This window comes from Pelodiscus sinensis, chromosome 1 (assembly GCF_049634645.1).
Source record: "Pelodiscus sinensis isolate JC-2024 chromosome 1, ASM4963464v1, whole genome shotgun sequence".
Classification (NCBI taxonomy): Eukaryota; Metazoa; Chordata; order Testudines; family Trionychidae; genus Pelodiscus; species Pelodiscus sinensis.
Genome location: NC_134711.1, coordinates 141,197,535 through 141,225,017, shown reverse-complemented (window position 1 = coordinate 141,225,017; position 27,483 = coordinate 141,197,535). Strand labels below are relative to the sequence as shown.

General features: G+C 43.9%; 2 protein-coding genes across 3 annotated transcripts in view; one reads left to right on the top strand and one right to left on the bottom strand.

Annotated features, from left to right (window-relative positions):
* The window catches only part of NAA50 (N-alpha-acetyltransferase 50, NatE catalytic subunit), a 29,452-nt gene extending 12,934 nt beyond the window's left edge, over positions 1-16,518 (bottom strand). Inside the window, exon 1 of one of the 2 annotated variants that reach the window (XM_075904980.1) lies at positions 16,341-16,518. In XM_075904980.1, the coding sequence (XP_075761095.1) occupies positions 16,341-16,348 (8 nt within the window). In that variant the 5' untranslated portion in view covers positions 16,349-16,518. The remainder of the gene's footprint in view (positions 1-16,340) is intronic. The other variant, XM_075904990.1, reaches the window with a different exon arrangement.
* A 214-nt stretch (positions 16,519-16,732) lies between these two features.
* ATP6V1A (ATPase H+ transporting V1 subunit A) overlaps positions 16,733-27,483 on the top strand; it is a 39,802-nt gene continuing 29,051 nt past the window's right edge. Inside the window, exon 1 of the mRNA XM_075904967.1 lies at positions 16,733-16,879. The gene's annotated coding sequence lies outside the window, so the exon portion shown is untranslated. The remainder of the gene's footprint in view (positions 16,880-27,483) is intronic.

The window sequence follows — 27,483 nt, the reverse complement described above, 5'->3', positions numbered from 1 at the left end:
AACAAAGCCATAGTTTGCTCCTAGTTATTTCTGCATTAAGCCCAAAAAGCTTGTCGCTAAACTAGAACATGCCTTATCTTTTTAAAAGCCATGCAGCCTTGATTTAAAGACTCAAGTGACATAGTATTAACTGGATCCCTGGGCAATATGTTCCAATGGTTAATACCCTCACTGTTAAGAGGCATTCCATCTTACTTCCAGTTGGAACTTGCTGACTTCAACTTTCAGCTTTCACTGGATCTTGTCACATCTGTGCCTCCTAGATTAAAGTGCTCTCAAGTATCAGGTAACTCCGCCCTGCATAAGTAAATAATTATAAACTGATCCAGCCCCCTCTTAACCTTGCCTCTAGTAAACTAAATAAATGAACCGTGGTTAGTCTCATTGGAAGGTGTGCTTTCCAGACTATTAATCATTTCTGTAGCTTGTTTCTGAACCCTATCCAGTTTTTCCAGCTTCCCTTTTAGAGTAGGACATCAGCATGCAGTATTCCAGAAATGACCACACAATGCCAAACACAGACCTAATATTAACTTACTTCTGTTCTAGATCTCATTCTAAGATCTCTGAGCACATTAAAATCAGGAATGGTTGAGAACCAAGTGGCCCCGCTGAGTTAGGAAGACCCTCCCACTCCCTGTCTCTTTCAAAATTCTTGACATTCCCTCTGCTTCACCACTTCCTATTTTGCATTAGGCTACTCTGAGCATATCTATAGGTATGTCTACATTGCATTCCTCTTTCGAGAAAGGAATGCAAATGCAGACGAACAAAATTGCAAATGAAGCGCAAAATTTCCTGTGCTTCATTTGCATAATTTCATCCGGGCACTATTTTGAAATACCCTATTTCAAAAAAAGAAATGCAGGCTAGACGCAGTTATTTCTAACGACAACCCTTCTTTCGAAATAACCGCATCTAGACTGCGTTTCTTTTTTCGAAATAACATCCAGACACAATTATGCAAATGAAGCATGGGAAACTCAAATCCATGCTTCATTTGCAATTTCATTCATCTGCATTTGTATTCCTCTCTCAAAAGAGGAATACAGTGTAGACCTACCCTATATGTCAACACCTATGCAACTTCTCTTCCTCCTCCACCCCATTGATGCAGTAATCCCACTGTATCAATGTAAAGCAACAAGACTTGAACCTACGTAACTTACCATGGAGCAAGTAAAAACAAAAAACAGGACTATGTAGCACTTTAAAGACTAACAAGATGGTTTAATAGGTGATGAGCTTTCGTGGGCCAGACCCACTTCCTCAGATCAAACAGTGGAAGAAAATTGTCACAACCATATATACCAAAGGATACAATTAAAAAAAAGTGAACACATATGAAAAGGACAAATCAGATTTCAGAACAGAAGGGGGATGGGGGGGAAGGGAGGGAGGTAAATGTCTGTGAGCTAATGATATTAGAGGTGATAATTGGGGAAGATGTCTTTGTAATGGCTAAGATAATTAGCGTCTTTATTCAAATTTGCATGTAAAGTGTCGAATTTAAGCATGAAGCAAGTAGTTATGGTACAGGCCCCTCTTTTCGCTGTTGCAAAAAATCTCTAACAGACAAGCCAGCAGTGCAGGATCTCATCTAAACAGTCAGTCAGTACTCTAAACCCAGTGTGCACGATGCTTCTAAAATCCACAAGCTTGCAGATGGTCCTTTAAAATTCATCAAGCCCAAATCTTGATAGCAGTTGTAACTAGATTTCATCTAAAACAGTCAGTGCCACAAGATGACAAGGTACAATGCCACAGAAAAACGTGGATAGTATTTAACTTCCACAGCAGACTTTGGATACCTCAGAATCACCTGGACTGCATTAGCTGCAAAGAATTGTGGACAAAGAAAAAGATTATTTTTATCTGAGAAAAGATAGGACAGCATAAGTGAGTGGACAAGAGGGATCATTCAGTGCATAGTGGTTGTTTGCTGAAACTCACGATCTGCAGGAGTCAGTCTAGACTCTACATAGTTTTCCCTATTCACATCTAAGGCCTTGTAAAGTTTTCTTAGTCCAAAGGGATCTCAGATAAAGTATATACATCTTCTGTGACAATGGTAATATTATTTGGACATGCTTTTCTCTGGATCACTGACAACATGAGTACAGTGTTGAAGAGGGTTAGTAACAAATGTGTATTCTTTTGTTGTTTGCTAAAAGCTATTCTATTCCAAAATATTAAAACTATTTACTATTTCTATTTAATATATCGTAAGGAGGTTAGCGCTGCATTCCACCCTTCATATAATTTGTTGAAGAATTTATGTTTGTTATGGTACTGAAGGAAACTTTAAAGACAGATTCAGGGTAAGTCCACACCACAAATACTACACTGTAGCATAAATAGGGACTACTGTGACAGAAGGGATTTTTGTGTCACTGGAGTAAATCCAACCCTTTATGAGGCAGTAACTAGGTCAGACTAATTCTTCTGTCAATCTCTGTGCATCTACAGTGGGGGTTATGTCGACCTAATTATTAAGCACAAGGCAAGAAATTTTTCACAGTTCTGAATAATACAGATAGGCTGACCCAAGTTTGAGGTGTAGACAGGTTTAATGTAACAGATGCTGATACCCAGAAAAAAAAAAATCAGCGATATGAAATGTCCCCATCTTAATGGACTGTCAACACTAAAACCTATAATACCGTTTCATTAACAATTTTAGCAGAAACATCCACTTAGGGCAGGTCTACACAGCAGGGCTAAACTCAAAATAAACTACGCAACCTGAGCTACGCTAATTGCAAAGCTTAAATTGAAATAGCTTATTTCAAAATAGAGCACTGTTCCCTCAACTTCCCTTACTCCTCATACAGTGAGCGTTATAGTACGAAGCCCGTTATTTCGCATTTATTTCAAAATAACAGTTTTGCTGTGTAGATGTTTGAAATAACACTGCAGTGTAGACATAGCCTTAATGTCCTCATTCCATAATCTCAAACTATTCTGTTGCCAACAATCCCATCTCCAGATTCCAAAATTTCTTGCTCTGACATCACACCTAGGGATATAAAATCCTAGTTAATCAGTTAACCAATTAAATGTTAGGTTAACTGGTTAAAAATTAGGTTAAATGGGATCTGGGCAGGGGATCACTCCAGCCTAGCTGAAGCAGTCCCCAACCCCCAGCAGAGCAGCCCCGTCTGCAGTGGGCTGGTTCCTCTGTGGACAGAGGCTGCTCTGGACAAGAGCTGCCCCTGTCCACAGCAGACCTCTGAAGGGTTGGATCAGCTCCCTGCCCGCAGCAGGCGGGGAGCTGCTCCAGGCCCCACCAGTTAACCTTTCACATCCCTAATCACACACCCCTAATTTCTACCACACAATTGTGTTTTTATACAAAATTCTGTAGCCCATTTAACTTGTATGTAGACAACATAAAATATAATTTAATATCAAATTAAAGCAAAGGTTACTATACTGAATTAGACAGAGATTCTCCACTGATCAAGCCGATACAGAATTTCCATCTTGTAACATCACAATGTGATGAAATTCAAAGGGGCCTCACTATAGTGTCTCATGGAATTTGGGTCCACTGAGCAAAAATACTACACCCTTTATCAAAATTTCACAAAATGATCTTTTAAAAAACATCTCAAACTGCAAAGCTACTTTTTCAATTTACCGTAATTCCCAGAAAAAGTTGACACTGTTTTTGTGTGTGTGTGTTTTTTTTTTTAAATCAAGCTTAATGTCCAGAGTTAGAACTAGTTACAAGTACGTCAGAGAAACCTAATCTTAAGATTAGATGTCTAGTAGCAAGTTAAACTCAAGAATAATGTTGCTCTTTCTATGCTCTGGCACTTTACATACGGTTTGTGGGATGAAAAAAAAAATCACTTCACTATTCAAGGACACTTTCGGGCATAATCCAGCAGCCAACAATGCATAGAAACACTACACAAATTTATGAAAGAAAGCCAACAAAGTACCTTCTATCAAATTGAAATGGAAGTGGGAATTTAGTGAGGTGCTATATAGTTACTGAAACTGGAAGCCTGCCCAAAACACTGGCATTAACACTTCCATTCTTAGGATCAGTTCCTTACCCTCTTTCAAGTACTTGCCAAGCTTGCTTTTCCCTGAGATCCAATTACAACTCATTGGTCTGCAACTCATACCACAGACACCGGAGTGCAGAGTTGGTATTACTGTGCAAACTATAGATTTTAAGTTGCTAGGTAAATAACCTATTATGGTTTACATTTGAACCTGGTGGAACCGTTCCACTCACTTCACTAGGAGTTGCATTTACATACACCAGGGCCAAATGTGTCTCCTTGATGGTGTATTCAAAGAAAGCAATACTGTACTATACAAGTCTACAGTTCAAAAGAAGTTTGAGTGACAGTCAACATTCAGAGCTTTGAACATCAATCAGAACCCACTATAGAGACAGAAGTGGCAATTCCTAGTTTCTTAATGTTAAAAGAATCTCAGACACATAAGTAGTGCAAGTCTCTTTCTAAAGGGATGTGCTTGACTGAAACAGATCCCTGTGTAACGATAGCAGAGCTCAGATTTATCTAAAGCAGCTGTTGCTCTATATTTAGCAAAACAGACTCCTCACCTCACAAATTTTACTAAAGGTATCAATGAATAGTCAAAGTGGATTCAGAGAGAAAAATTAATTTAAACCAACAAATTAGAGGATTTCAGAGAGGGTTTGTTGCCCAGTATGAAGCAAGCTGACTTGATTCAACGTCTGTTTTAACTTGGACACCAAAACAGAAGCAGACAAGATAATCCACTCCATAAAATGAACTATGAATGATCTGCAGCGTGTAGCTTTACTCAATCTTCATCAAAGCCAAAAGAGCCTTTCCAGTTTTCTCGGAGTAGCTTTCTTGCTAGGCACACAAGTTACTCTAGGTCTCAGGAGTATATCAGTTTGTTTTCAATTAGCCATTGAAGATCTGTGGGTTGCACACTTACTCTGCTTCCCCACAGCATTTTTCTGATGTAGACAATTATGAGTTTTTCTTGTGGTCACAACCTGACTGGAGAGTAATTGAGGTTGTAGAGCAGTGGCTCCTCCTCCAGGTCCCAGGAGTTGGGCTATGTCCCCTTCTGAAACCAAAAGTGCTGGAGTACCAAGCAGACACTGTGAGTTCCCCATCTTCCTGTGGGTGGTGGGGCTCAGGCTTCAGTCCAGGGTGGCGGGGCTCTATTTGTGGGGCATAGGGTTCTGGGGGCTGATACCAGGCTCCCCACCATGACCCATTCTGCATCCTTCAATTGTGGGGTCCCAGCCACATGGCTGCAGGTGCCATCCCTGCCCTCCTCCCCAACACCTCTGCTGCCTCCCATTCATCCTCCATTGCCCTGTAGCCAGACACAAACCCCATCTTGTTTTTCCACGAACCCCATCTTGTCGTTCCCCTCCCCCCCCCCCCCCCCCAGAGAGCAAGAGAAAGGCAGTCAGCCTTTGATGCCCTGGGAACGCGGGTGTGCTGCCTGTCCCTGACTCTACCATAAACAGAAACCAGACAGTAAATGGGCTAGCTGACGACCCGGGGCCTCCCGTCGCCCTGATGGCTAGTACCAGTAATTGACACGCCTGCACTGTCCCAGGAGAGGAATCTTCACCCATCACATACCAGAGGTGCCCATTGTCTGCATTTTTCCCAGGTGTAAATTATGCTTTGCACCCTTCGTGGGAAACTTGGTGTTCAAAGCCATTTTTCCTAATTGGCCACTTGAGACCAGGAAGAAGCCTACATGACCCAAGGGGTATAAAAGAGGTTCAGCAGCCCACCCCATTTGCGCTCCAATCATCTATACCTGCTGGCAGGTATTGATTGTCTCCCGAGGTCTGTGGGACGCCCAACCTCGCCCTACTTCTTCCCGAGGGATTGAGAGAAAGACGCTGGCCACGCCAAGTCTGGAATGCAGGGGTGAGAATATATTCCTGCTGTGTGTCTATTTTGCATGCATTTAATAAGAGCTCAGAGAACCAAAAGGGTTGCATGGTACCTGTAAGTGACTTATTAGTGTAATTTCTGTCCTGTCCTTTGTAGTGGCTATGTTATCTGTAACACAGTAGTAGCATTTAACAACTAAGTTTACCCTGTAACAATAAAATGGTAACTGTTTAAGCTTTAACCTGACTCCTTCAGTTGCTGTAAGAGAACCAAGCACATTTTAAAAGAACTTCAGCCGGTCATAAGGGACTCACTGCCCTGACCGTCGGCTGACATGCCCCTACTGTCTCTCTAACCACCTCTCCATCCAGGGCTTAAAATCCATCCCCCAGGTTACCACAGCTGAGTAACTGTTTCTCATATTGCTTCTGCTGCATCCTGCAGTGTGCTGTGTCATATGAAGCCTCTGTGTGATGGTCACATTCTACCCATGCAGAATGAAAGCATAGGATTGCTAGATGCAGGCCCTCAGTTTACAGCTCACTTTCCTAGCCAACTGAAGAATGAGAACATTCCTGTAATTGTGGCAGTCTGCCTGTCCTAATGCAGCAAGGTGCCCAACATGAGCACAAGTGTCTCAAACTTCATTTACAGTTTGCTATCCTCAGTCATTAGGGCTTTACTAGCTCTCCATGACTACTCATCTAAGGACTAAGCCTATTAATTCAAGTGAAAAGTATCTCTGTACTGCCATGTCCATAAGGCTCCATCTATTTAATACATGTTGCCTCATCCTCAGTCCTTCACCAACATGTATTCTTTTCCTAATGTAATCAGCTGAGTATGTTCCAATGAATGAGTGCTGAGCTCTCACTGCTTTCCTAATGAGAAAATCCTCAACTTTCTCACCCCAAATTACTGAATTGTGAGATCTCCCCTCCCCTACTCATCACACCTATTTTCAAATGTATTTTTGTTAGTCTCTAAGATGCCACAGACTATTTGTTGTTTTTAAAGTTACAGACTAACTCGGCTACCCCTCTAAGACCTATTTTCAAAGTTCCTCTGGGGATGCAGAGCTCTGGAACAGGCAAGAGGACCTTGACCTCTCTTCCCAGCATGTTCTCTATATATGGGTTACTCTACTATTTGTTTTCTCCCACCCTCACTACCAAAAAAAGGCTCCAGCTTCTCTGCTCTGCCCTCTCCTTAAATAAACTAGCAACGCTTTCTCCCTGCTCTTCTTCCTCCATGTTCTCCCAAAAAGGAGATGATCCTGCACTCTGTTCCTTGCCACCCCTATTCCATCGTGAAAAAGGGGAAGTGGTCATGCAGCTGCTATGCTTCCTACCTTTCTGACTGCATCATGATGCCACTCTTTCATTTTTTAGAATGCCATTTCACTGTGTTTTTGCATTTTTTTCTGAGTTAAAATAACTCTTAAGTAACTTGGTTTCGTAATTAGGCCTAAGTATCTAAAGCCAAACCTAAAGTCTTACTCTTTTTTGTTACTCTTCTACGAAAATGATTGCTTTTGAATTTGACCATTTTTTACATTCTTTGACAATACCTTACCAGTCAATTATAGACCAATTAGACAAAACAGAAGATATTAGATTTGCCCAATAAGAACAATCAAACTGTCCCAACCATTCAAGCTCTCATAATATGTAACAAAAAAGGAATGGACAATCGTCGCTCAGTGAAAGAGGTCTGGCTCTGGGATGTTTCAATAATTGGAGTAGTCATTAATAGCCATGCTCAATTAGATCCATGAAACACTCTCAGCACCCACTAGCCACCTGCTAATCAGTTACTCTCTCTTCCCCAAAGCATCTCCTGTCTGCTGCAGATCAGCTGGTTGGTGGGAGGAGCTGTGTCAGGAAGAGGCAGAATGTGCTCTGGGGAGGGACAGGAAGAGGTGGAGTAAAGGTGGGGCATAGGAGAAAAGAGTAAAGTGGGTATGGGGCCAAGAGGGGGAGCACCCCGGGGGAAAGCTGAAAGTCAGTATCCAGGACCACTGTCAGCAGCACACAAATGAGTGGCAATACCATGACACTTTTACTTCTGCACTGCTGCTGGCAGAGACACTTCCTTCAGAGCTGCATGGCCACCCAGCCAGTGCTTAATTTTTGCTAGAACTTGCTGGGGCTGAGCCCCAGTATTTGTTTTATTACAAATTAAGCACTGACAAATTATGTATACGAAAATTATAGGCAGACATCATTTGAGAATTAAATTATAAGCATATTTTTAAGGTGAGCTGGTAGGTCACATAGGATGCCTTAGCAGATCAGATCTGGCCCACAGACTATCTATTAAGTATCACTGTTCTAAAGTGGAATCTTTAAGGGCTGGTCCAACATTTTAATTCAGTTACTGATTTAGGCTGGATTAAATGTAAAATTGTTATGTCCACACAAAGGGATCTGAATGAGTTTCACTAAATTAATTCCAAAACAGATTATATTTAAACCAACAAAACTCTGTGTGCGCATGCATGAGGTTTCAATTAGTAATCTATGAAATTCAATGCAGAAGATTAATTTACCTTTTGAAGCCTCCAAGATTCAAAATATCCTGAATCTAAAAACTTTGTTTTGAAGCACAATTGTTTCGGACAATGAGAAGCCATGTAACAATTCAGCATGTGGTGAATGAACTCGGACCCTTTCTCCATACACAGCAAGTCCAGTATTGTATATTTTGAGACAGTGCAAAATGGCAGATATTTTTCCACAAGGAAACAAACAGTTCTGTACAAACTACACAATAGAAAACTTATTGACTAGGGAAAGAATCCCTGTTCTATTGGGAAAAATATCCCAACTGCAAATAGATTCAAATATTTTAAAATATGACTTTGTGCAAACTGATTTATTAAAAACTGATGTGAAAAATCTCAAATTTTGAGAGGGTTTTTTTTTTTAAGCTGTTCTATGCAAAACCAGTAAAGTTAGATATCAGAACCCTGCCATAGCTATTTATCATGTGTTCTTCAGAGGTTTCATGACTATTACTACCACTTCTCTGGCCCATATTCAATATCCCCAACTACAGTCTCACCTCCATAAGCCCATACAGAGCAAGCTGTCCGTGGAAGTACTCACCCACAAGACTTCCCGGTTTCAAAACTTCATGGTTTTGGGGGGGGGGGGTGGAGGGAGAGGGCAGGAGAGAAGGGTGCTTACTTTATGCATAGAACCTAGCATACTAGAGTCCTCAAAGAACCAGTCATTGAGAAAACACTGCCCCGGACAATACCTTAACCTCTGAATCAACCTGTAGAAGTCTCAGCTTTAGGGCCACAGATAAAAACTATAAGAAACCACTCTTCTGTTATTCCAATATTCCTCTTTGAAGCTTGCTATCTGGCTACACTCCTGCCTCAGCAGGTGGTATAACTTTATTTTCTGACATTACCAATCCCATAGAAATGTTAATCTGCACACTGTAATTTGAGCACTTGCAAGTCAGTGAGAACTTCCCCTTCTACAGTCCATGCTTGGAAGTAGCAATGTAACTTTAACAAAACAGCTTTTAATGGGAGCAGATATAAAGAAAGGATGCTAGTCGCATCTGCTTTGCATGCAGTGAGGTCAAGAGAGGGTGGAGCCCGACTTCCTCATTAAAATCTCACCTACCCCCACTAATCAGAAAAAATGTTTTTAAATTTAAAAAAAAAATGATCTTACGGACAAAAAAAAAAAGAAGCAAATATGGATCTCCATAGACCATTAATTTCACAAACTGCAAAGTGAACAAACTGGAACAAGTTTTGCCAATAACCATTACATTGGCTAAGCTTAGTGATTAAGGTTTGGTCTACACTATAGTGTTAGGTCATAGAATCATAGGACTGGAAGGGACCTTGAGAGGTCATCGAGTCCAGCCCCCGCCCTCAAGGCAGGACCAAGCTCCGTCTACACCATCCCTGACAGATGTCTATCTAACCTGTTCTTAAATATCTCCAGAGAGGGAGATTCCACCACCTCCCTTGGCAATTTATTCCAATATTTGACCACCCTGACAGTTAGGAATTTTTTCCTAATGTCCAATCTAAACCTCCCCTGCTGCACTTTAAGCCCATTACTCCTTGTCCTGTCCTCAGAAACCAAGAGGAACAAATTTTCTCCTTCCTCCTTGTGACACCCTTTTAGATATTTGAAAACCGCTATCATGTCCCCCCTTAATCTTCTTTTTTCCAAACTAAACAAGCCCAGTTCATGAAGCCTGGCTTCATAGGTCATGTTCTCTAAACCTTTAATGATTCTTGTCTCTCTTCTCTGTACCCTTTCCAATTTTTCCACATCTTTCTTGAAATGTGGCGCCCAGAACTGGACACAGTACTCCAGCTGAGGCCTAACTAGTACAGAGTAGAGCGGCAGAATGACTTCACGAGTTTTGCTTACAACACACCTGTTGATACAACCTAGAATCATATTTGCTTTTTTTGCAACAGCATCACACTGTTGACTCATATTCAACTTGTGGTCCACTATGACCCCTAGATCCCTTTCCACCATGCTCCTTCCTAGACAGTTGCTTCCCATCTTGTATGTATGGAACTGATTGTTCCTTCCTAAGTGGAGCACTTTGCATTTCTCTTTATTAAACCTCATCCTGTTTACCTCTGACCATTTCTCTAACTTGCCAAGGTCATTTTGAATTATGTCCCTATCCTCCAAAGAAGTTGCAACCCCACCCAGTTTGGTATCATCTGCAAACTTAATAAGCGTACTCTCTATCCCAATATCTACATCATTGATGAAGATATTGAACAGTACGGGTCCCAAAACAGACCCTTGCGGAACTCCACTTGTTATCCCTTTCCAGCAGGATTTAGCACCGTTAACAACAACTCTCTGACTATGGTTATCCAGCCAATTATGCACCCACCTTATCGTGGCCCTATCTAAGTTATATTTGCCTAGTTTATCAATAAGAATATCATGCGAGACCGTATCAAATGCCTTACTAAAGTCTAGGTATATGACATCCACCGCTTCTCCCTTATCCACAAGGCTCGTTATCCTATCAAAGAAAGCTATCAGATTAGTTTGGCATGTCTTGTTCTTCACAAACCCATGCTGGCTATTCCCTATCACTTTATTACCTTCCAAGTGTTTGCATATGATTTCCTTAATTACCTGCTCCATTATCTTCCCTGGGACAGACGTTAAACTGACCGGTCTGTAGTTCCCTGGGTTGTTCTTATTCCCCTTTTTATAGATGGGCACAATATTTGCCCTTTTCCAGTTTCTGGAATCTCCCCTGTCTGCCATGATTTTTCAAAAATCATAGCTAAAGGCTCAGATACCTCCTCTATCAGCTCCTTGAGTATCCTGGGATGCATTTCATCAGGACCTGGTGACTTGCTGACATCTAACTTTCCTGGTGTCAACTTAACTGTGGAAGTGTCTTCACTTAAATTTGGTTGTTGCTGAGAGAAGTGCCTCTTACACTATGTCTATACTGCACCCATATTTGCTTATGCTAATGAGGCTAAGTGTGGAATATCGGGAGCCTCATTTGCATAATTAATGAGCGCCTGCTTTTTGCGCAAGAGGCTTTTGCGCAAAAAGGAGCTCTCTACACGGCTTGTTTTTGCACAAAGACTCCCTCTTGCACAAGAGCTGTTCTTCCACATTTTTTTTTCCAGAAAAACAGCTCTTGCACAAGAGGCAGGCGCACATAATTATGCAAGTGAGGTTCGACAATATTCCACGCTCAGCCTCATTTGCATATTTCTTGCGCAGAACAGATGCAGTATAGACATTGCCCTAGGAATGCAATTAAATGTAGTGCTGACAATGTTTTTAACCATTTAACCAATTAAAGGAGCTGGGTAGAAGGGGCTTGAGTGGCCCCCCCTTGCTGCAGGCAGGAGCTGCTCCAGCCTGACTGCTCCTGGTCCCTGCATGGGGGCTGCTACAGTTGCCCTTGCCAGCCCCATGTGGAGACTGGGAGCCAGCAGCCTCATGCAGGGGGCCCGGAACAGCGCTCCACTCAGGGCTGGGCCACAGGTGAGGGGCTGTTTGCAGGTACCAGTTAACTGTTACCAGTAAACATCACCCTTAATGGATTATGCTTACCGGGTAACCATTTAACCAGCCACTCGTTAACATCCCTAGTGCCTTTCTATGCCAATTTAGTAACATCACCTATCAAAACAGTGTAGACACACATTTGCTATAATTAGATTGACTGTGTCAGAGCAGAGACTACATTGCTTACCAGGAATATTAAAATGCATGTGAACTGGTAAGAGTGTAACCGCTGAAAATGTCAGCAGTTACATGATTGCACTTGGAGCAGCAGCCAGCTTCCTGGGAGCTAGTGTATACCAGGAGCTGGCTTTTAAGCTGGCTACTCCCCGTGCACTGCTGCCTCTGATGCAGAGGCAACAGCACAGGGCGGCAAGCAGCTCCCTGGGAGCTGGTGCGCCGTAAACTGGCTTTCAAGCTGACTCCCCGCACATACTGGCTCCCACCTGCCACCCAGCTCTCTGGGAGCCAGATTGGGAGCTGGCTGTAACCACATGGGTAACCAATACGGTTATCCATTTAAACAGCTGCTCTCTTATATCAACTGGTACTGGCTTTCAGGGACCACCACACAACAACAATAAAAGCACTTCTCATGTGGATGTGCAGTGCTAAAGAGCGAAATGTGTGCACACACAAGCAATTTATTATATGTAGTTACTGTGTGACAGAGTAAATTAGGTCAACATAATTCTGAGTGTAGACATCACTTGAGTCATGAAAAAAATGGGGAGGGTGTAAAAGATGAGAGAAAATAAAACATGATCCTGATAATTACCATTCCAAAACTCTGTTTAACCCTGCGTAAAACAGAACAAGTTGGAGATGACAGCTTTTCACATCCTCTTTGAAAGAAACCATAGCTCTTTTCAAGAGGAGGTCATCCTAATGCAATATCCCTCAGCAACAGTTACAACTTATAGCACTGGAAAGCCCAATTGACCGGAGTTTTAAAATGAGAAGAGACCTCCCCCAGTAGCATTGGTTTCCTTAGAAAAGAATCATGGGAACTTCTGTGAGCACCAGTTGTGGAAAACTTATTCAGAAGCTGACGGATGGGCTCACTTCATGGAATCCAGGGAGCTACCGCAGATGCTAGAAGAGCCCCCTAATTTCTCATTGATTTCTCCTTGCTCTCAGCAGAGGAAGTTCTCTGCATATGCAGACCCTATAGTTACACTGAATGATACAGTAGTCTCCATATAGAACAAAAAAGCAGCTGCATAGGCCACTTCACTGCTGCATGTTCTTTTAATTTCAGAGCAATTGGGACGGAGAACCACAAGAAACATACATTGTGCTGCTGCTGCCTCCTCCTTAGATTTAAAGGATCACCGAACACTAGGAAGAAGTCATTCACAGTACAGTCAGTCCCCGAGTTACGCGGATCTGACTTATGTCGGATCCGCAGTTACGAACGGGGATTTTCTCGCCCCGGAGGACTGGAGCGGCGGGACGCCTGGTCCCGCTGCCCACCTCCTCCAGAGCGAGAAAAGCTGCTCCCCGTCTCCCTGGTCTGCTGGGGGAGCCAGCAGACCAGGGAGACGGGGAGCAAAGCAGTGGAGGACCCGGGCCGGACCCGCGGCGCTGATCTGCAAGCGCCGCAGGTCCGGCCCAGGTCTTCCGCCGCTTTGCTCAGCGTCTCCCTGGTCTGCAGATCTGGAAGCGCCACAGTCCGGCCTGGGTCCTCCGCCGCTTTGCTCCGCGTCTCCCTGGTCTGCTGGGGGGGGACACAGCTAGTGCCCCCCCCCCCCAGCAGACCAGGGAGACGTGGAGCAAAGCCCGGTGCCTGTGGTAGAGCAGGTGGGGCGCTGCCGGTTGGTCCCGCAGCACCGCTCCTTGGCGCTACTGGACCAACCCGGCAGCACCCCAGCTGCTCTGCCCCAGGAGTCCTGATTCAGCCGCTGCTGATCAGCTTCAGCAGCGGCTGAATCAGGACGCCTGGGGCAGAGCAGATGGGGTGCTGCTCTGCCCCAGGCATCCCCAAGTTAGCCGCTGCTGAAACTGACCAGCGGCTGACTACAGGAAGCCCGAGGCAGAGTTGCTCTGCCCCGGGCTTCCTGGAATCAGCTGCTGATCAGTTTCAGCAGCAGCTGACTTGGGGACGCCTGGGGTTCTTAAGTTGAATCTGTATGTAAGTTGGAACTGGCGTCCAGATTCAGCCGCTGTTGAAACTGATCAGTTTCAGCAGCGGCTGAATCTGGATGCCAGTTCCGACTTACATACAGATTCAACTTAAGAACAAACCTACAGTCCCTATCTTGTATGTAACCCGGGGACTGCCTGTACTCTAAACGGGAGTAGGATTGACATAAAATTCACTATTAAATCTCTATGAGGGAGCAGTAGTGGGATGTTCTACTTGTAACAGAATCCCCAAACTCAGAAACCACTGAAAAAGCAAGAGTACAGAGAAAATGGCAAAGCTCCAGTAGAGAGATGGTGCAGCATGGCACACTCATGGAGTACTGCTTATAACTATATCCTGCCAAGAGATCCCAGTGTGCTCTGCCCGGATGCACACAGACATACATATAAAATATCCAAGCCCAAACAACAGCTCTGCCTGATTCACAATCAACAGAGAAAAGAAAAGAATCAGAGAAAAGCCAAGCTATACAAATCTGTGAGAGAGAGAGAAGAGACAAAATTCTAGTTCCACCAACAAAGTAGCTGACAATGATTTTGCCAACTGTGGGCTCACCTTTGCTGATCAAGCTTATCGCCCTTCCCACATACTTGCCTATGCCAAATAAAGCAACTTTGACTAGCTCCCAAGAACATGGGAAAAGAAATAGGAATCTGTCATTTCTATAGGGCCAGGAATCCATCATTTCTATTGGGCAATATTTTATTCATACATATTTCCATAAAATAATTGCACATTTGTACCTGAAGTGTGTTAAGTTTCGGGACCTGTTTTTTCAATCTCTCAGCTTTACTCTCTCAGTCCCAAAAACCATTTAAGGTGTCTGAAACTAGACATGAGAAATAAGATACCTAGGTTGCTTGATAAAAACTTGGTGTATGTGACCTTACCCCAAAAAGTTAATAACAAATGGTAAAGGGCTAAAAACTCTAAGTACTTCAACTACCATTTTACCCTGCCTTAAGCAGCCAAACTGGAATAGTAATATCTGTCACTTACATAACACTTTCCAAACAGTAATGATTTGCAACACCACTTCTGGAGCCCTCTTATTTCATGGGGGAGAAACTAACACACAGAGGTGAGATGACTTGCACAAAGTCACATAAGAGGTCAACAGAGCTGGGAACCAAATCCAGGTCTCATGACTTCCAGCCCTGTGTTCAGAAAGCTAGACCATGTTACCTCTGTATAGCAGTAGAACCAGTATTTCATTTACTACATTTAAAACCTCTATGCCACATTTTCATAAGAGAACCAGAAAGGGAGGTCCTAAACAGATAACACTGCAAAATCATTGTTAGGTGCGAAGACTAGCTTTTTGTTCCATCCACATCCTGCAATCACAACAAGTTCTAAATAAATTTTAAAGGCTACATCAAAAGCAAATACTCGTGGAAATTACACCATCTTTTCAATCTTCCCTACAAAGCAGTCACACAAAGCTGGTCAAGGCCAGGCAGCATTTTAAGACAAAATATTATTTCCATTGTTGTTCCATTGGGGACTTCTCTGAGTGACTTCCCAGATACCAATTTGATGACCCTGCTTCTATCTTCATCATCATTATTATTATTATGAATAGGGGCTAAAGAAATTGAATGCTAAAGTTAATTCACTTGCATACGATTTTTTCAAGATAGTTTCACAGAAAAGACCTCTACACAAGACGATAAGCTACATTTCTCAAAAGCAGAGTGGAATGAACCAGCTCTTTCCACCTACTATTTCTGCAATAAAGCAGATAAAGTGAGACAAGGACCAGAAGAGTTGTTTTTGGCATGGGGGGGGGGAGGGGAGAAGAGGAGGTTCCTTCCAAGAGCAAGGTGCCGAGCTTCCTGCAGTTCAGGGTCAGCGTTTCGCAGACACACACAGTGTAACGCTACACCCCAGCTGAAAACCAACAGCTTCATCTCCTCCGGCCGGCTGCACACACGCGCTCTCCCCAGGACAAGCCACAATTCAGCAGCCCGCGGGCCGGGCTCGGAGCGGCGGGAGAAGGGGAGGCGGCTGCGTGGGGCGCCCCACGCGGGCGCTGGGCGGAGAGTGGCAGGTCCCGGCGCGTGAGGGCGGTTGCACTGGGATTAACGTCTCGGCGTTTGCGCAGCTGCGCGGGAGAATCGCGCCACCACTGCCCGGGCCGCTCGCTCGCTCGCGCACACTCCGGGCCCGGGCCGGGCTCCGCGGCAGGGCACAGCGGGCCGAGGCGCGCCGGCCGGGGAGGCCGCTGTCACAGCGAGGCCGGGCGGGAGCCGCACTCACCCCTTCATGGTGCGGCCTGGCGGGGCCGGGATCCGCGCTCGGTGCGTGCGGGGCCGGCGATGCGGCTCCGGCCTCCTCCTCCTCGGCGCTGGCGGTTCGTGCTGCGGCAGCTCCCCCTGCACATGGGCCTCGGGCCGCCCGCGCGCCGCGCTCCGCCCCGCCCGCCGACGTGACCCCCCCTCACCTCACGTCCTCCTCCCCCCCCCCTCGGCGCCTGGCGGCGGCGTGACTGGACCAGCGCTGCGCGGCACCGCCCACGTGACCTCTTCCCGAGTCGCTCCGCGGGAAGAGCCTTAGCCTGTCACGTGGGCCGAGGGAGGCCAATCGCCTGCCTCCGCATCTATGACCCGTCATTCCAAAAAAAAAAAAAAAGCATTCAAAGCTAGCCGGGCTCCCGAGCCCCTCATTTCCGGGGGAGGAGGGATAACACTCGTGACGCGGCGCATGCGCCCTGGGAGCGACTGATCAGCTGATCGCTGTCGCCTGCTATTGAAGAGAAGCGGCGGAGCGAAGTGGTTCAGCTGCCCCCGCCCGCCCAGGTGAGGCCCCCCCCCCTCCCCACCCCCCAGCAGAGGCGGGAAGCCTCGAGCCGGGCGGGTGGCGCGGGGGCTGCCGGGCCGGTAGCGGGGTTGTGGGGCGAAGGGGCCGCGCAGCGACGGCTGCGGGGGGGGCCGAGCCTGGGAAGCCGAAGCGCCGCCAGGCAGAACGTGGGGCTGGAGGCGGCAGCGGATCCATGGGGGGGGGGGGGCGCAAGTAGCGCCAATGAGCGCGACAGGCCCGCGGCGCAGGCTGACCCCGCGCGGTTTCTACGACTGAGGGTCCCTCGGGAAGGACCCGGCCCCGCAGTTTCGGCCTTTCATTTCCGGAATGGGGAAGAGCGAACGTGAAAGGCCTCTCGAGTCTCTTCAGTCTAGCGCCACATGGCCTGTGTGTCTCCTGCTCCTGTGACAGGGGCGCGCTCAAGTATCCGCATCTCGTTGTCGTTTCCCTTTCTAGCGCTTTGTGCTTAGCTCGTCCGAGCCCCATTCTTAACTGAAGGGTTCAGATGTTGCTGTTGGCATTGAAGGTCAGCTGATAACTAGGGATGTAAAAAGTTGGTTAAATAGATAACTACGTAATTGCTGAAAATCTCAAGTTACATGTGGTTGGACTGTGCAGTATAAAGTTTAAATAAGCTTTATATTGCAGTGCCTGCAGTGAAGCCTCTTCTCCCTCCCCCAGCCTTTGCTGGCTCTGCTTCAACTTTTGAGCCTCCTCCCAGGGAACTGGCCCTGCCTCTGAGGAGCCAGTGTGTAACTTGTGGTAGGGGGGCGGGGTGAGCCTGCCATGGACAGGGGGTTACTCCAGCCCAGTGGTAGGAGTAGCCCCTGCCTGCGGTGGACCCCACTGGGCTGGAGCAGATCCCTGCCAGTTAACAGGAACCAGTAAGCAATAACCGTTTAAAGTGATGCTTACCGGTTAACCTTTCACAGCCCTACCAGGGTGACTCAGTTCCTTCGGGGGAGTCACTGTATGGCTCCCTATCCAGTGTCCCTCCTACACTCTGTCTTGGCATGACCATAGTAGTGGCTCTCTAATTTTCTTAGCCTTATAAGCTTTAGACCATCTCATTCTGTAATAAGCATCTCCACATGCAGAGCTGTTCCTGAAGAGCTCTATGTGTAGGCCAAGCCCTTCCTTCTTCCAGAACTCTTACACCATGGCTTTGTCTACATTGGCACCCTTTTCCAGAAAAAGGAGTGCCAATGAGACAAGTCGGAATTGCAAATGCCGCGGGGGATTAAAATATCCCCCGCGGCATTTGCATGAACATGGCTGCCGCTTTTTTCCGGTTCGGGGCTTTGCCGGAGAAAAGCGCCAGTCTCGATGGGATCTTTTGGAAAATAAAGCCTTTTCCGGAAGATCCCTTATTCCTGATCCCTTCCTGATCCCATCCTGAAGGGATCAGGAATAAGGGATCTTCCGGAAAAGGCTTTATTTTCCAAAAGATCCCATCGAGACTGGCGCTTTTCTCCGGCAAAGCCCCGAACCGGAAAAAAGCGGCAGCCATGTTCATGCAAATGCCGCGGGGGATATTTTAATCCCCCGCGGCATTTGCAATTCCGATTTGTCTCATTGGCACTCCTTTTCTGGAAAAGGGATGCTAATGTAGACACAGCCCATGTCTAAGGCTTTCTATTTTTTATTGAATATTCCCCTCCTGTTCCTCTGCCTGCACAGACATAGATAGGCCTGAGAGCAATCCTAGATGAAATAATGGAACGGCTGATAGAGAACTCCTTTAACAAAGAATTCAAGGCAGGTGACTAATGGCAGTTGGCATGAATTTATCAAAAATAGATCTGGCTCCTTTGCTAACTTGATATTATTTTTGATTGAAAAAAGTATAATGAAAATACAATACAATTGATAAAGGTCATAGTGTTGATATAACAGGTTTACGTAAGACATTTGACTTGTTCCTGCAAGATATCTTGATTAGTGAATGATAATACAAAATCAACATGTGAAATGGATTAAAACCTGATAGGTCTCAGCATGTAACTGTAAATTGAGACTCATCGGCTACGTCTAGACTGGCATGATTTTCCATAAATGCTTTTAACGGAAAAGTTTTCTGTTTAAAAGCATTTGCGGAAAAGAGCGTCTAGATTGGCACGGACGCTTTTCTGCCAAAGCACTTTTTGTGGAAAAGCATCCGTGCCAATTGAGACGCACTTTTGTGCAAAAAAGCCCCGATCGCCATTTTCGCGATTTGTGCAAAAAAGCCCCAAACAAATCTGAGCTGTCTACACTGGCCCTTTTCTGCAAAAGGATTTTTGCCTGAATGGGAGCAGCATAGTATTTCCGCAAGAAGCACTGATTTCAGACAGTAGGAAGTCAGTGTTCTTGCAGAAATTCAAGTGGCCAGTGTAGACAGCTGGCAAGTTTTTCCGCAAAAACAGCTGCTTTTGCGGGAAAAACTTGCCAGTCTAAACACAGCCATCAAGTGTATCCAAAGGTATCAGTTCTTAGCTCTTCGCTAGACAACTTCTTTTGGAGGAAAAAAATGAATAGTGATTAAAATTTGCAGTTGACAAAAGATTGTGGGAGTAGTAAATGGAGAACATGCCACTGAGATCACTCAGTAAGCTGGGGAAAGATAATGTGTTTCAATTTAGCCAAATGTAAGTTAATAAATGTAGGAACAAAGAGAATAGACCATTCTTACAGGATCAGTGACTATCTTGGGAATCTGACTATGTGGGAAAAACTTTATCAATCATGATGCATAATTAGCTGAATGTCATACTGGTAGGTAACACTAGTCTGGGCTAACTTGATCCTTGGCTGTCTAAATTGGAAAATACAGTATATTACTTGTTTGGCACCGGTACAATTGCTGATGGAATAGTGTCCGGTTCTGGTGTCAACCATTCAAGAAAGACGCTGATAAATTTTAGAGTGTTCAGAAAAAGACCACAAGAAACATTCAAAATAGTAGAAAATGTTCTGTATAGTGAGATGATGTAAGGAGCTCAATCTTTTTATCTTATCAAAGAGAACGTTCAAAGATAATGTGATTACATTTATATGTACCTACAAAGGGAACAGAATTTTGATAATACAGACAGGAATATAGCAGACAGAAATATAACAAAATCCAAGTTGCAGCTAGACTAATTCAGATGGGAAACAAGGTATCAGTTTTTAACATGGTAATTAACCATGGAACCATTCACCAAGGGTTATGGTGGATTCTCCATCACTGGACTTCTTTATCAAAAGTAAATGTGTTTCTAACAGATGCTGTAGTTCAAATACAGCTACTGGGCTTGAAGCAGGAAATAATACAAGGAAAACCACATAAACTCTGTTATACAAGAAGTCAGGTGAAGTCCAGAAGTCTCCGAAGAAATTATCTCTGAGTGAAAGGTAAAGGTCCCATCTTTAAAGTAGCACAGAGATTATACAGCATCCCACCTATTGTCTTCCCTCGGTTAAAACAAGTTTGACTATGGTGGGTATGAGCTCCTGCTAGAGAGGAAGAACAAAAAAATATTTTTTCCCCTTCGACACAACTTAAATTTTCTTTTGACTTGAAAATATTACTGACTTTTCTTCCTGCATAGTCAAGTCCACATGACCCATTGGAGGGGAACAGTGTCAAGAAAAACAGAGAATGGATTGAGATGGAATGTCATGCCTGTATGTTTCACCCTTACTCACTATGTGTTTTGAGAAGTGTGACTGCTTCTGAGGGGTAGAGTAGATAGAGGAAATAAGAATAGATGTCTGCCCTGGTGGTGCAGCTGTCAACACCTACTGTATTTTAGAGGAACAGTGGGTCCAAAATTTCTTGATCCTCTTTTCTTAGAGGTGATCAGTCACTGTGTGCGCATTGGAGTTAAAAGTGACCTGCTCAGGAAAGGAAATTGGCCTATGTCTGCATTATTTTTTTCATAGTATACACAGTTGTCCTGAAACTTTTTTCTGCTTTTTTTTCATTAAGTAGAACATATGGAACTGACACATTGTATCAGAGCAATGGTCTTTTAGTTTAATATCATGTCTGACAGTGGCTCGTACCAACTGCATCAGACGAACCACCCTGCAATATAGACAAAAAAGGGATATCCTGTCCTCAGGAGTCTTAACTCCTGGTTAATGTTCTGCAGTTTAAATGTTTGTTCTTCCTAAAACTCTTTTTAATTGCATCTTTGTATTATCTTTTTAAAGGTCTTATCCAGAGATAGGGAAAAGACCTCTGGATTAGACCTTTTTTGGGTTGGGGGCTGCTGACCCACAGAAAAAACAAACCCTCACTGACGTGGCCCCCGACTGCAAAACAGAAAGATGCTTCTCACATTTCCTTTGCGTGTGAGAGCCTAGGGGGCCCCAGCTAGTAGATTTTGTGTGCTCCAGCCCCACAGAGGGGTGGAGGGAAGGCTGGAGTGCAGGCTCCCCAATGCTAGGGTGGGGAGAGTCCTGAGCCTCAGAGTCCAGATCCAGGCAAGCCGGGGGCCGCATCTGGCCCTTAGGTTCCCCACCCCAGTCTAATCCTTCTTTGATTTCTTCAGGGTAATCACATTGGAGTTCCCCCTCTATGGTCCAGTAAGAGCACCTCCTCTAGATTTCTGGCTCACCAGTCATTTTCTTTCTTGGATGAAGTCAAGCATCTTTCTTTCTCCTGCCTAAGATATTTCCAAGTCACACAGTCCCTTGACAATACCATAAAATCCCCAGCAAAAGACAAACTGCTTAAGCAAGCTTCTCTTGCCTTCTCTTCAGTGTAATTGCCACAGTACAAGTTGCCATGCTGTTCTTTCTCAGCAAGCATGCTTTAGTCTTAAGTTAAAAGTAATACAAAGAAAACATTTTAAAAACAGGAAAAACTTAAAAACAACAAATAGTCTAGCAGCACTTTAAAGACTAACAAAACATGTAGGTGGTATCATGAGCTTTCGTGGGCACAATCCACTTCTTCAGATGACTGGGGTATTAAAAGTCCAGATCTGAGAATAAATAAGGGTAGGAGGTGAGAATAAAATATACTGAATTAGATTGTTCAAGTTGCAAGAAGTTGATAAGAACAATTTGCACATCTTTAAGGACCCATTGTTTGTTTGGTTAAGTCATTAGGAGTGGAAGGTAGTGTGTTAGCCAGCCAATGTCTTTATTCATTCCTCTCTGATAGGCATTACACTTGTGAATGAAGTTAAGTTCCAACTCTTCCCTGTGTATTTGGTTTGTGGAATTGGCCTGAAGCAACAGGGTGACTTTGAGATTCATTAATGAGTGCCCGGTCAGGTTAAAGTGTTCTCCAACAGGTAAAAACAATTAAGGAACCCTCACACAGATGCCAAAAAGCTTAGCAGTGATGGACTCTGGTGGGAGTAGTTTTTGGCTCTACTCAGGTTTATTCTTAGTGTCACTCATCTATCCAGTTTGGCTCTTTGAAGAGCCCTGAATAAGTAATTATCCAGACAATGGGACTCTGCTCAAAGCTTCAACGTGATGGATTTTAGAGTAGGGATGTTAATGTGTTTATTTTTGTAAACATGTAACTGCTGAAATGTACTGCAGTTATGCATTTACATGTGGTGGGAGCTGGTGCTCATAGGGAGGCAGCAGCATGGGAGAGGCTCTGTGGGAGGCAGCAGCGCAGAGAGGGAGGAGGTGGCTCCATAGGAGCTGGCTCCCATCTGCTCTATCACCCACTGCCTCTGATAAGGAGACTCCTCATGTACACTGCTCCTGCCTGCCCCCCACCTGTAATACAATGACAATAGGGAAGGGGAGGGGTGTAACCATTTACACAATTAACCAATGAGCCTGGGTAACATGTAAACAGGTACATGTTCATATCCCTAATTCCAGGCGGGTCATTTGCATTCTCATTCTTCTTTGTAATATTCCCCAAAGGTCCTTCTGATATCTCCCAGAGGGTGCACTAATCCTGCCTTTCTCCTAAAGAAGTTCAAGGCAATCTTGCAATATAATCAAACTTTTGCATGTTGATACAAGTACAGAAGCACTAACCTATGTTTGCCAGAAATTGGGAATTGGTGCCAAGGGATGGATCATTTGATTATCTGTTGTTCATTCCTTCTGTAGCACCCAGCATTGACCACTGTTGGCAGACAGGAGACTGGGCTACATGGACCATTGGTCTAACCCAATATGGCCGTTCTTATGTTCAATAAACCCCAAAGGTATGAAACTTAGTAAGGATAGTCCAGGATATTGGTGTCTTCAATTACAATGTCCTTCCTATTAAAAAAAAAAAAGTTGTAACTTTGAATGTTTAAATATTGAATTCTTGCTTGAGTTTTAAACTCTCAGCCTTATTAATACCTTGTGGCAATGAGTGCTACAATTCGAGTTTGCCACTTTCATTTTCCTTGAGTGTCCCTTTGCTCTTGTATTATGAGAGATAGTTAGTAGAAGTTCCCAGTTTACCTTACTTATACCATTTATTGTACCACATCCTTTCTTATCTTCTCTTAGGGTAGGTAGCCTCAATCTTTTAAATCTCTTTTCATGAAAAGTGTTTGCAGACTGCTAACTGCTCTGGTTGCTTACCTCTGAAACCCCTGTAATTTTGTTGTGCGGATGACCAGAACTGGTACTGTTACAGGTGAGGGTATACTGTTGGTTTATATAGTGGCACAATGTCTGTAGTCTCCACCCTGTCTGCTATGAAACCAAATATTTTATTTGCTCTTTTGACTGCTGTTGCACACTGAGCTGTGTACAGTAATGTCCTGGTCTTTTTCCTGAGCAAGTGTAATTAATTAAAAACCCATAATAAGTAGAGTAGTTCAGATTATCCTGCTAATATGCATTACTTTGCATTTTTGTAAACAATTTCATATGCTATCATGTTGCCTATTGACCTACCCAGTTTATAATATATGGAGATATACCCACCTCATAGAACTGGAAGGGACCTTGAGAGGTCATTGAGTCCAGTCCCCTGTCCTCACGGCAGGACCAAGTACTGTCCCTGACAGATTTGCCCCAGATCCCTGAATGGCCCCCTCAAGGATTGTACTCACAGCCCTGGCTTAGCAGGCCAATGCTCAAACCACAGAGCTATTCCCCCCCCCCCCCCCCCCGTCTTTCTAAAGTTGCTAATTTTTCTTTGGGTTCAACTAATTAAAATAGTTTTGTCATGGGGCAAGCAGTGAAGCTGCATATTTTTAGATTAGCATCTTTAACAGTGGTCCTAGTTCAGAACTTCCTCCCCCCCCCCCCCGGCCATTTATTTGTACTTTGCATTGTCTTCGCCACCCTGAAACTCTATGGATGTCTTTAGATCTCCTGGAGTTATGAAATCTCAAGTAGTAAGGAAGTGAAATCTGACAGAGGAAGCTATTTTAAAAAAAAAAGTATTATACAATTATTAAATGCAAATTCCTGGCAAACAGTTGGCAGGAAAGATCTCTATGATCCAACATCAGTACACCCTTAATTAAGGACCAAGATTGTTCCTAGGCAACATTTCAGAGTCATCCAAGAAGTTTTCAGGCAAAAGAAAAACAAGACTTCACAGTCTTGGTATTTTTTTTTTTTTTAAGAAAATACAAGCAGGAAGGGAAAATTCTTTAGATTAAAAATATTATATTTTTACTCTGCAGGGCTGCTTCTAGTGACTGGTTCTCAAAACCTCTGCAGTATGAAATCTTTCTAGCTTTGAAATGAAGTAACTGGCAATTAAGTGACTTCCAGAATCTCATTGTGCATATGAAACTCACAAAGCACCAGAGTGCTGAGCTGGAACTTGCTCCTAATAAATCATCTTTCAGTGCAAAATTCCACTTTTTGGGGGTGCAGTAGGGCCAGGATTGTTGCATTGAGATAGGGCTTCTGCTTTCAAATGTTACACTGCTATAAAGCATGCTCATATGACAACTTCCTTAAAGCCATAACATCTACTGAGAGGCATTAAATATGAGGCTTGTCAACACTTATGCTCTAAATAGCACTTAGGAAGGCAAGTTTCTGTGAAATTTAAGAATATTTCCCCCTCAGTCCAGTGTTTAGAGCCTGAACACAACTCCTTGTCAGTGAATGAGAGCAAAAGTAAAACATTTTTGGATGAAACGCAAAAAGTAGCCAACTGCAAATGATTTTGGAGAAGACAGGGAACCACTTAATATTGTCAGATGCAGGGCCTAAGAGTGTCTTCTAGGTCCTTAACATGAATCATACTTCATCACCATATTTTTTTTTTAACTACTGTAGCTACTTCAGGCCTCAAAACATTTTAAATCTGTTTGGTCTTATTTTTAAATCTGTTAAGTTATCTGGGTTTTTTTCCTTAATTGAAAATTCAGCACTAACTTAATAGCCCTGTTCTGCTTTATTATACAGCATTATTTGCCACTTCTTATGTATGCACACTCACAAATTCAATCAAATACATAATTCATCATAACCTGTCCTAGAGGAACTCCTAAATTGTCCTATCATACTAACCTATAGTATTAGACCAGCTTCTCATAAAGACTACATAAAAAAAAATTAATCCAGTTGCAGCTTTCAAAACCAGTTGGCTTTCAAACCTCCTTTTTCTTAAACTGAGGATTTGGTAACCTTCATTAAAGGCAAGCATGCCTTACAAAGGAATCTTTAGTATCACAGTTTCTTAAATATTCTTGCATGTAACTTTAAATAAGGAATTTTCTTTCTCTTAGATCTAATTGCAGCTCATTAAATTGTTTGAGAACTTGAGTACAAGTGTCATTATTAGCAAGTTAGTCTGTCCTTTCATTGCTCCATCTGTTAGCACAGGAAATACATTTTGTAGTAGAGAGGCTTGTTCTGGTTGTAAGTACATTTATACATATGAAATCTTGATCCTTGCTAAAGTGCTATTGGTAAAGTCTCTTCTCCAATGGTCTTTTACAATCTTTATCTCTTACAAAAGTAATATAGGACAAAATTGTGTGCTTCTAGCATAGGATTATGGCTTCATCTTATTTTTGATGGATTGGCACGGGTATCTCAGCAACAAGATTAACGTAAATTCACACCCAATTTAATTGGATTGTAAGAAAGGGCAGAGTTTAGCTTGAAATGTTGAAATGAGTAAGGTTGATGAAAACCTTTTTTGAGGAACAGAGACTGGCTGTTGCACAAGGCACATGATCGTAAAGCCATTCATCCCCCCCAGCTGCTATTCAGAACCCTCAACTCAGACCTGTCATTGTCCGGTCCAATTCCACCGGGTCACGGTATTTCAAAGGGACTTAAGAGCTCCCTGGCCACTGCTGCTACTGTGGCAGTCGGTACTCTGGGTCCTTTGAATTAGTGATGTGACTGGGTAACTGGTTACCTGGAAAGCATCACCCTTGCTGGGTGATGTTTACCGGGTAACGGTTAACTGGTTTTCCAGGAGCAGCCTCTTGCTGCCATTATAGTCCCCTCATCCCACCCTCCTTCACTATTTTTCGTTATTGGAAAGGGAAGTATTAACTGGCCAAGTGACGGGAAACTAACTGCAATGATGACTGTATAGTTTTTGTTACTAATTACAAGACCCTGACCACACGCTCTGAGGTTGCTGAACAGTTGGATTTGCACAGCATGCTAGGCTCTGCTCTCCTAATGGTCTAAATCAGCGTAGAGAGATGCATTTTATAGGAGCACTCCATGTAAAGCAGGATCCATAGGACTCTGAACAAAATATTAAACTGACTCATTATGAGGCAAGAATCTCTTCAGCCTGGGATACTGACTAAGAAAGCCTGAAAAGAATCCTGTGGAAAACTTTTGTTCATAAGTAGTTTCAGAGGGGTAGCCCTGTTAGTCTGTAACTTAAAAAACGAGTAGTCCTGTGGCACCTTAGGGTATGGCTACACAGCACTGTAACTCGAAATAAGATACGCAATTTGAGCTATTTTGAAATAGCTTATTTCATCATTTGGCACTGTCTACACAGCGCCAGATTTCGAAATAACCTGCTGTTACAGAACGTCCCTTACTCCTTGTAGAATGAGGTTTGTAGGGATGTCAGAATAGTGAGCCCCAAATAACGTGCTTGCTGTAAAAACACGGGATAGCTATACTCCTGTATCCCGAAATAGCATTGCAGTGTAGATGTAGCCTTGGAGACTAACAAAGGTAACTAACCTTTGTTAGTCTCTAAGGTGCCACGGGGTTACTCGTTTTTTGTTCTTAGTTCAGTAAACGTGTACGTGGTGCCCATTCCATAAGCGTTTCTGGATAGTGATCCTGTAACCTTGTCTTCTGGCAGTCTGTTTCAAATGCAGTCAAACTACTCTCTGCCACCTCTGTTTGGTGAAATGACCCCATGGTAGGTTGAATTCCAGCATGTAAGTTACTGAGGCAAAACTACTGGGCAGGCAGGATTCATCCTGTCAGTCCCAGGCTATGCACATGGTGTGCTGTAGGGTAGCAGCGTCTTTTCTGTTGTCCTATTGAGAAGGGTTAGTAACTGTGTGCTTATTTTGTTCTTGTGGAGATTATTTTAAGGTGGAGGAGACCTCTCCAAAGACCCCTGTCCTTTTGTCCAGCAGCGCATGCTGTTGTAGTGTAACTGTTTCCCACAGCAAATGAAAGTAGTTGTCACTCATCTGAAGAAGTGGGCTGTGCCCACCAAAGTTCATGATACCATCTACATGATACCAGCTAC